This window comes from Poecilia reticulata, linkage group LG15 (genome assembly GCF_000633615.1).
Source record: "Poecilia reticulata strain Guanapo linkage group LG15, Guppy_female_1.0+MT, whole genome shotgun sequence".
Lineage (NCBI taxonomy): Eukaryota > Metazoa > Chordata > Actinopteri > Cyprinodontiformes > Poeciliidae > Poecilia > Poecilia reticulata.
In genome coordinates, this window is record NC_024345.1 from 30,147,475 (window position 1) to 30,156,073 (window position 8,599).

Sequence of the window (8,599 nt, forward strand, 5' to 3'; positions counted from 1 at the left end):
CAGAAAGTATTCACACCCAGCAGAAAGTATTCACACCCCTCAGAAAGTATTCACACCCCTCAGAAAGTGTGTGCCAGATCTAAACACACCCGCAGTCGTTGCTCGGTCAGCAGCCTGAACGCTTCAGGTCTCAGCAGCGCCACACAGAGGAACCTGCTGGTACAGCAGAAAGTCCCGCCCACACACAGGAACACCTTTACCACAGCCAATCAGAGGGGAGTCCCGCCTCTGATTGGCCGAGACCTGGACACGCGTCTGAACCTCAGGGACAAACGAGCATCTTCCTCGTCCTCCTCTTCCTCGGTGCTGACCTGTCCTGTTCTGCTGCAGGGAGCGTCTGAGAAGGACATCGTCCACTCGGGCCTGGCCTACACCATGGAGCGCTCTGCCAGGGTAACACACACACAGCGGCATCATTTGAGTCCCGGCGCCCTCTGGTGGACGGAGCTTTTATTCTGAAAATCTTGTTTCCTGCAGCAAATCATGCAGACGACCAGCCGGTACCAGCTGGGTCTGGACCTGCGGACGGCGGCGTACGTCAACGCCATCGAGAAGATCTTCAAGGTTTACAGCGACTCTGGGCTCATCTTCACATAAGGTTCTGGTTCTGGTTCTGGTTCCAGACGCTACCCGCCTCCCTTGGCGCTCCTGCTGCTTCATCGCTCCTCTTCCTCACAGCCCACCGGACCGTAGAGCCGCTCACTGAGGCCTTCAGATGGATCAGAACCATGTGGACCGGGTCGGATCAGGGAACGCCTTGACTCCGACTCCGGGTTGTTCTGATGGACAGAACCAGGAAGTTCCTTCCAAAATAAAAGCCCTCTGGCAGAATAAAAGTTCTGCTGCAGTCAGATGGACCGGGTCAGAACCATTGTCTGGTTCTACTGGACCTCCACATGGTTCTGGTCACATGTTTACATACACCTCGTTTACGTTTCTGTTACTTTAATCAACCCGGTTAAAGGTTCTGGTTCTGGTTCTGGTCGGGTTCTTGGCTCCTCCAGATGATTCTCTCTCCTCCGATTTAAATTCTGCTGCTTAGACTCTGAAGCCCGGTTCTGGTACCAATATCAACTCCAGGGTTTCCCCCAGTGAATTATAGGCCTGGCGGCCGCCATGCTTTACTAGCGCCACCGCCAGGCTAAGCCTTTCTTGATTTTTCTTTTTTTGTTGTTAAGGAAAAAAAAATCGTCTTTATTTTTTTAAAGCCGGATTGCGAACGTTTCTGTTACTCAGCGTTTCACTACCGGAGCAGATTTATTCCTAAAAGATATGGTTATAGAAGATGTGTTTATAGTTTATGCATTTAAAGCCGGCAGCGCGCGGACCAATCACCTCGCGACCTGCCGTAGCTGGATTAAGTTTACCTGAGCGCGGACCCCGCGCCTCCTTTCATGGACACAGGCTGACCGCTATGGACATTTACATCAGCTCCCTGTGAGGAATTATGATTAGTTATGAGAAGTTATTGATTAAGGTAAGAGTTTAAACCCACCGCGTTAGCTCTACTTAGCCCTGTTAGCCCTGTTAGCTCGGGTTAGCTCTAGTTAGCCCTGTTAGCTCGGGTTAGCTCTGGTTAGCCCTGTTAGCTCAGGTTAGCCCTGTTAGCTTTGTTTAGCTCTGGTTAGCCCTGTTAGCTCTGTTTAGCTCTGGTTGCAGCTCTACGTGAACCGCAGGAATAACTTGTAGTCTCGCTTTCAGAGGAGCTTTGAGGTGAGAATGATGGATATTTGTGAACAAAACATTACGCGGCGTTTCCATCTCAACACGCTGCCCAGCGTTTGGTCCTGTCTTCCCGGTAAAGTTTAGGTCTGTGTTCCCGGTTAGCCGGTGCGTTAGCGGCTAACGACCCAGCGCTAATCAGTCGTCGTGCAGGTTTAACCCGGTGAGGAGCTTTTGCTCTCCTCGCAGTCACGCATCACGCTGATTTATATTATTTTTCCGTTTACATTAAGCACCAAACCGTATCAAATTCTTTGTCCACTTAGTCAGACAGAGTTAATGCGCGACGCCACCGGACATCTGAAAAACTCGACCAACCAAAATGGTTCCTGTGTTTCCTTGTTAAAAACTCAGCAGACACAAAATGAAAGAGCTACTAACGTTACATTAGCAGCGGGTTTAACATAATACAGGGTCGGAGCAGAATTTGCTTTAGGGGTCCCTTTCCTAAAACCATCAGCAGCTCTAACAGCTTCTGTGTTAGATTTAGTGAAATCTAGGTCAGGTTTATATAGCAGTTCACTGGCGATGTTTTCCCATAATTACCCAGTGATATTTTTACTTTTCCTGTCTACTTAACATCTTTTAATACAAAAACCCAGTGGGCCGCCTCGGCGCCGACCACCGGGCTTGGAGGAAACCCTGAAATCCAAAACCTCCTGAACCTTCCAGTAGAGGACAGAACCCGACCAGAACCGGGTTCCCATCTGTCTGATCATGAATGTGTTTTGACCAAAGATCGCCCTGAAAGCTGCTGCTTTTTTCTACATTTTACAACAAAATATTTAAAAATTTAACATAAAACTAGATTTTATTTTCAAAAATCATCTGAAAACAGATTTATTTTAATCAACTTTACCAAAGTGACGTTGCACATTTTCCAGGGGCGGCCCAAGCCTTTTTGGGGCCCTGAGCAGATCTTCTCTATGGGCCCCAGACCAACATGTCAGCACCCGATACGTCATCATTTCTAGGCTACGCGGAGCGTTTAGCATCTTACTGTTATTATTATGGATGATTTTTAACCTCTAAAAATCAACATCCTAATTAGCATTTTGAAAAGACGAGTCGTGCTTAATGGTGGCAAATTAATAAGCAATATGCAAACAATGTTTATGACAACTGAACTTCTGTTCATTACTTCTATATTTTATGTTTTAGTCAGATTTGTGTTATTGAAGATATTTAATTTGATAGTAAACAAATTAAATCTTAAGATTTACAATGAATGTAAGCTGTTAAGATCAGCTGATCCAACTAAAGTCGTTCATATTTAGATGTTTTTTTTCTCAGAGACGCAGTAATGACACAATCTGCAGTTAATGTGTAAAATTATTAGTCTATAAAATTCTCCCTCAGGTTCAGTTCCTCTGTGGACGGAAAGTCTTTTTATTTTTCTCATCCTGATCTTAAGTTCTGTTCATTTCTTCTGTTTCTGCACTTTCAGTTTCCTGTAATAATCTATGCAAACGCAGGTGGCTCCCCCTGTCGGCGCCTTGTGAAAGCTTGGGGCAATTTGTTTATGCTGCACAAAATGATTGTTTCTGATCTGACTCCTTCAACTGAAGCTGCTCTTCTGCATTCAGGGGTTGGTTTAGCTTTTTGTGAGAACAGGAAGTTCAATAAAGCACAAATAAACCACTTCCGGTTGTTTTCTCTCGTTTTGTTGCGCCACTGCAGCCTCTGAAAGTCTGGGACATGTTCAAACTGAAGCAATCAGGATTATTCTCAGAATAAAAGAAGATTTAAGTGCATCAATTTTGTTTAGTCATTTTAATTAAAATCTTAGAAGCACCGTCTTTAAATGTGAAGAGTTTATTTTTAATTATTGCATAAAAGTATAAAAATCTATTTGTTCTCTACTAATTTGCCTTAAATCCTTTTTATGATGCTTATTTCAATCGTTTTCTCCACTTGTTCTTTCATCGGGGGGCGGGACTTAAACTCGTGTTCCCACCAATCAGCTGGCCGTGTTCCCGCCGTGGCTCCGGAATTCCCCTGCAGGTTCGGGGATTTCCGACTCCACTGACAGCCTGGGGTCACCATGACAACGGGTCTGAGCTGCGTCAAGCCGAAGCAAAAGAGAGGGACAAGAATTTCCGATCCCGTTTGTTGCTTCAAAATAAAACCAGTAAACGTGGCCGAACTTCAGGAAATAACTTTACTGTTTGAGTCCCTGAAGGACAGCGGTGTCCAGAACGAGTCCTGCAGGTCCTCTGTAGTCCATGCGTCTCCGGTCCAACTCAGCAGAACCAACAGATCGGTTTTTCAACAGAACTCTGGAGAACCGGAGGCCCGGCGGAGGAGCAAACCCGTCCCCGGGAGCCACTGCAGGAGGTGGGACAGTGTCCCTGGAGGACAGCAGTGGAGGACCAGCTGTCCTCCACCTGCTACTCAAACGAGCAACAGACAAAAAGCAGCGCAGAAACAAAAACACATCGCAGGTTTGAGTTTGAAAATCCCGAACCGGAAGTCCCCCGTCCTCCTCGTGCGCCAGTTTGACACTTCTGGGTTCAGTTGGGGAGTTTTTGCGAACAGAAGCGGACAGTCAGAGCGAAGGAAGAAAGCAGGTAAAAACTCACATTTTTACTACTAAACGGAACCAACTTGGTTCTAACTGGGTCAAAACGGCCCGGACGGGTTTAAATTGGAGTCTAAATCTGAGCTAAAACGCGAGGCTGGTCTCAAAAATCCGTTGAATCCACCTTCAAAGTCCGGTAATTATTCGAACCGAAGCTGAACCAGAATCACTGGTTCGGATGAAAGAATCCCGGTTCTACTGGCGCCGAACCCGTTTAAATGGGGTCAGCTATTTACTGGTTTCAGCTGGGTTTCAGTAATCCTGGTTCTGTTCTCAGGAGGTTCTGGGAAAATGACGAAATCAAATCGATTATTGATCGATTTTAATTTTACATGGCTTTGTGATTTGATGTCTGTGATTGTTCTTACGTAAAATAATTAAAAAATATTTCAGATTTTTATCATAAATATCCAGATGTCTCCCGGATGTTTTTATTGTGGAATCCTTTTATTTTGAAATCTGGGAGAAAAAGGAAGTCCTGACCCAGCAGAACGTTCTCCATGACCCGGTTGAGCTGTAGAACCTGCCTGGTCTTTGGACTGGTGGTTCTGGTTCTGGTCCTGGTCCAAGAGTGGCTCAGGTTCAGATTGGTTCTGGCTCCAGGCTGGACCAGGAGGTTCTAGAGGTTCTGGACCTGCTGAGCAGTTGATGGTCCTATCGGGTCCAGAGGTGGAGGTTCTGGGCCGGCGCTGATCCGATCTCCTGACTCTCATCATGTCTGTTTGTGTTCTGCAGGAAAAACCCGGCAGGAGGAAGATCCAGTCCTCCTCTTCCTCACCTCCAGACATGGCCGGAGCGCTCAGGTACATCTTCATCACACCTACCCGGGTCAGAACCTCCAGAACCCGCAGCGATGGACTGAGCATGCTCAGTAGAGCCCCATGTGACCAACCAGAGGTCAGCATCATGATCAGAACCTTCCTGGATCTCCAGAACCGGGTCACCAGAGGTCGCGGGGTGCTGCAGAGGCGTTGCCACGGTGACGGGTTTCACAGAAACCGTCAGTAAAATCTCCCGCCGTGGATTCCTGCCGACTTCCCCCTTCAGGTTTCTGTCCTCACGCTGCGCTCTGATTGGCTGGCGCCGCGCTGGGGGCCGTCCCTGCGCCGGGGGGGAGGAGAGGGGGGGTAACCGGGCCTTGGGTCGGTTCTGACTCACAGGCAGCCGGGTTTTTCTCTGAGAGACAGGAAGTCAAAAACCACCAGACAGGAAGTAGACAAACACAGAACTTCGGTTCTTCTGGCTGCTGGAGGTTCTGGTTCTGGTTCTGGCTGCTGGAGGTTCTGGTTCTGGTTCTGGTTGGTGTCTCCTCTTCCTCACTGTGTTCATCATCATCATCGGGCCTGGAGGTTCTGAAGATGTCAGAGTGTCTGTCCTCCTGGTTCTGGCTCTTCCTGCTTGGTGCCGACCTCTCTGGTTGCCATAGCAGCAGTGTGACATCATCAGCAGGCTGGAAGCCCCGCCCCTTTCTGCTCTGGGATTCTGGGGGTTTTCCTGAAGTCGGCTTCCAGGAAGTGACTGAAACAGGCGGGGGAGGGGGGAGCCTCTGTTTGTTAGCTTTTATTTGGATCTGAGACGGTTCTGCCGGGCCGACCCAGAACACACACTCAGACACTCACACAGACACTCACACACACACACACACACACACACTCAGACACTCACACACACTCACACACACACTCAGACACTCAGACACTCACACACACACACTCAGACACTCACACACACACAGACACACTCAGACACTCACTCACACACACACTCACTCTGAGACGGTTCTGCCGGGCCGACCCAGAACACACACTCACTCGTGTCTTACTGTGTTTCTGCTGCAGGATGACTGAACCTCAGTTCGTGAACTACGGAGACGACAACATGGTGAGTTCCTGTCTGACATCAGGAGGTTCTGATCGGGTTCTGATGGTTCTGATCCGATGTCTCTTCTTCTGCAGCAGTTAGCAAACTTCCTCCCCTATGACTTCATTCCTCCGATGGAGATCAAGACGGAGCCGTACATACCTGAGACAGGTGAGCTGCTCTGGCTTTAGCCCCGCCCACTAAATCTCCTGCAGGCCCGGCAGACCAGAACAGAACCAACTGGACCGGGTCAGTGGAGTCGTGGTGTTCCACAGGGAGGAGTTCCCAGAACTCTTCAGATCCCTCTCTATCTGGTACCAGACCCACTGGCTGCTGGTACCACTTCTGCTCTCTGGTTCTGGTTCTATGTGGCAGATTGTTCCGGGTCAGAACCACGGCCCCAGCAGCCAGCCTACGTTTCTAGAACCTTTCTCTAATACCTGGAACCCGCCGGTTCAACCCGTCCCAGAACCCGTACCAGAACCTCCAGTGGTTCAGTGGCCGACCCGGCACCAGGCAGTCCAGAACCTTCCAGAGAAGCTTCAGGGAGTCAGTCAGCCAGAGGTTCTGACCCGGTTCTGTTCTGTGTTGCAGCTCACGGTCCGTACGTCCAGATCATCGAGGAACCAAAACAGGTGAGTCCGACCCACAACGAGCAGAACCCGCTGGTTCTGGTTCTGTCTGAACTCAGACCTCTGGTCCGGTTCCAGGACTTTTTCAGTCAAACAGAATAATTCTGACCCGGTTGATCAGAACCTCTGTAATGATGACCAGAAACAGAAAGAAGAACCTCTGGGTTGTTTGACCTTTGACCCCTGAGGCTACGTTTAGCAGCGCTTAGCTTTACGACTCGACGACAATGAAACTAATTTTCATTTAAATCCCTGAATCAGAATCTGAAGGTTTGAAGCTCGAGGCTTTACGATAAATTCATTAAATCATTAAAATATAAACTGTTTTTAAAGCTGCAGATAATTAATTACATTTATATTCAGCCGTTTCATTAAATTATTGTTCCTGTTCCTGCAGCGTCGCCATGACGCCATGACCAGAGCCATGGAGGGGCGGGGCTAATGTGGATCTGTTTTCATTTTAGTTATTTATTTACATGTTTAATACATTTATTGTCCACTGATTAATTTAAACATAAACATATTTCATTGTACATTTAATTAACAATGTATTTATTTAATAAACTTTGTCCCTTTTGGCCCTCCATACAGAAGCTTTCTGGAAATATAATGTTAATAAACTCATATTAGGTTTAAAATATTTTCTTAAAACATTTACATTTTGCCTTTTAAGTCGTTTTGTTATATTTTTAGTTATGTTTTTATATGTTGAATTTTGTCCCTACTTGCCTTCCATACGTCAGGCTGTGTTTCTGGCGTTCCCCAGGGCTGTTCGGCCCACACCTGTTTGTTTCAGCCGTGATGCTGATGACGTCATTATTTCTCTCTGAGCTCTTTGTGACCATCTAGAATAAAGAGTTCGCAGATTATTTTTAGCTTTAAATATTCCGTTTATTAATCTGAGGAAATATTATTTAGACTATGAAACCACAGAAAGCGGATTAAAGTGATGAGAAACCTAAAACCTGAAACTGTTCGTGTTTCCTGGATGTTAAAGTTTAATAAAAATAAATGTTAAAGTTCTGCTGTCAGAACCTCAGAGTGAAGCTGGAAAACCGTTCAGGTTCCAGAGGAGCAGGTGATTCCCCGAAGTGATGCAGGTCACATGACTCGGCCTGCAGCACATGCTCAGTGGGGTTTGGTTGGACCTGGTTCTGCTCTGACCCAGTTCTGGTTCTGCCGCTGCAGAGGGGGTTCCGGTTCCGTTACGAGTGCGAGGGCCCGTCCCACGGCGGGTTGCCGGGGGCGTCCAGCGAGAAGAACCGGCGGACTTACCCGACCGTGAAGGTGAGATCAGAACCAGCCTGCGCTCCGGTTCTGGTTCCGGTTCCGGTTCTGTTGACGCCAGCGACGTTCTGGTCCGCAGATCAACAACTACGTGGGCCACGCCCGGGTGGAGGTCCAGCTGGTGACCCACACCGACCCGGCCCGGGTCCACGCTCACAGCCTGGTGGGACGCCACTGCAACGAGAACGGGACCTGCAGCCTGGACATCGGACCCAACGACCTGACCGCCTCGTCAGTACCAGAACCCAAACAGAACCACAACCTGCTAGGAAGCGCTCACAGCTGCAGTGATGATGTCACTTCCTGCAGGTTCAGCAACCTGGGAATCCTCCATGTGACCAAGAAGGGCGTGGTCGAGGTTCTGACCCGACGGCTCCGAGACGAGAGGCGGAGACAGAAAGGAACTCACTGTCCGTTCACAGGTACACACACCTGGACACACACATACCAGGACACGCACACACCTGGATACATGCACACTCACCTGGACACACACTCACCTGGACACACACACACC

At 48.3% G+C, this 8,599-nt stretch overlaps 2 protein-coding genes across 4 annotated transcripts in view; both read left to right on the forward strand.

The window, feature by feature from the left end:
- LOC103477390 (glutamate dehydrogenase, mitochondrial) overlaps nucleotides 1–840 on the forward strand; it is a 6,461-nt gene extending 5,621 nt beyond the window's left edge. Inside the window, exons 12-13 of the mRNA XM_008430482.2 lie at nucleotides 331–393; nucleotides 478–840. Of these exons, the coding sequence (XP_008428704.1) occupies nucleotides 331–393; nucleotides 478–597 (183 nt within the window). The 3' untranslated portion in view covers nucleotides 598–840. The remainder of the gene's footprint in view (nucleotides 1–330; nucleotides 394–477) is intronic.
- Nucleotides 841–932: 92 nt separating this feature from the next.
- nfkb2 (nuclear factor of kappa light polypeptide gene enhancer in B-cells 2 (p49/p100)) overlaps nucleotides 933–8,599 on the forward strand; it is a 14,136-nt gene continuing 6,469 nt past the window's right edge. Inside the window, exons 1-8 of one of the 3 annotated variants that reach the window (XM_008430490.2) lie at nucleotides 933–1,477; nucleotides 5,039–5,106; nucleotides 6,142–6,184; nucleotides 6,259–6,334; nucleotides 6,758–6,798; nucleotides 7,984–8,082; nucleotides 8,162–8,313; nucleotides 8,392–8,504. In XM_008430490.2, the coding sequence (XP_008428712.1) occupies nucleotides 1,448–1,477; nucleotides 5,039–5,106; nucleotides 6,142–6,184; nucleotides 6,259–6,334; nucleotides 6,758–6,798; nucleotides 7,984–8,082; nucleotides 8,162–8,313; nucleotides 8,392–8,504 (622 nt within the window). In that variant the 5' untranslated portion in view covers nucleotides 933–1,447. Of the gene's footprint in view, nucleotides 1,478–3,821; nucleotides 4,293–5,038; nucleotides 5,107–6,141; nucleotides 6,185–6,258; nucleotides 6,335–6,757; nucleotides 6,799–7,983; nucleotides 8,083–8,161; nucleotides 8,314–8,391; nucleotides 8,505–8,599 lie in introns of those variants that run through there. The other 2 variants (XM_008430491.2, XM_008430492.2) reach the window with 2 other exon arrangements.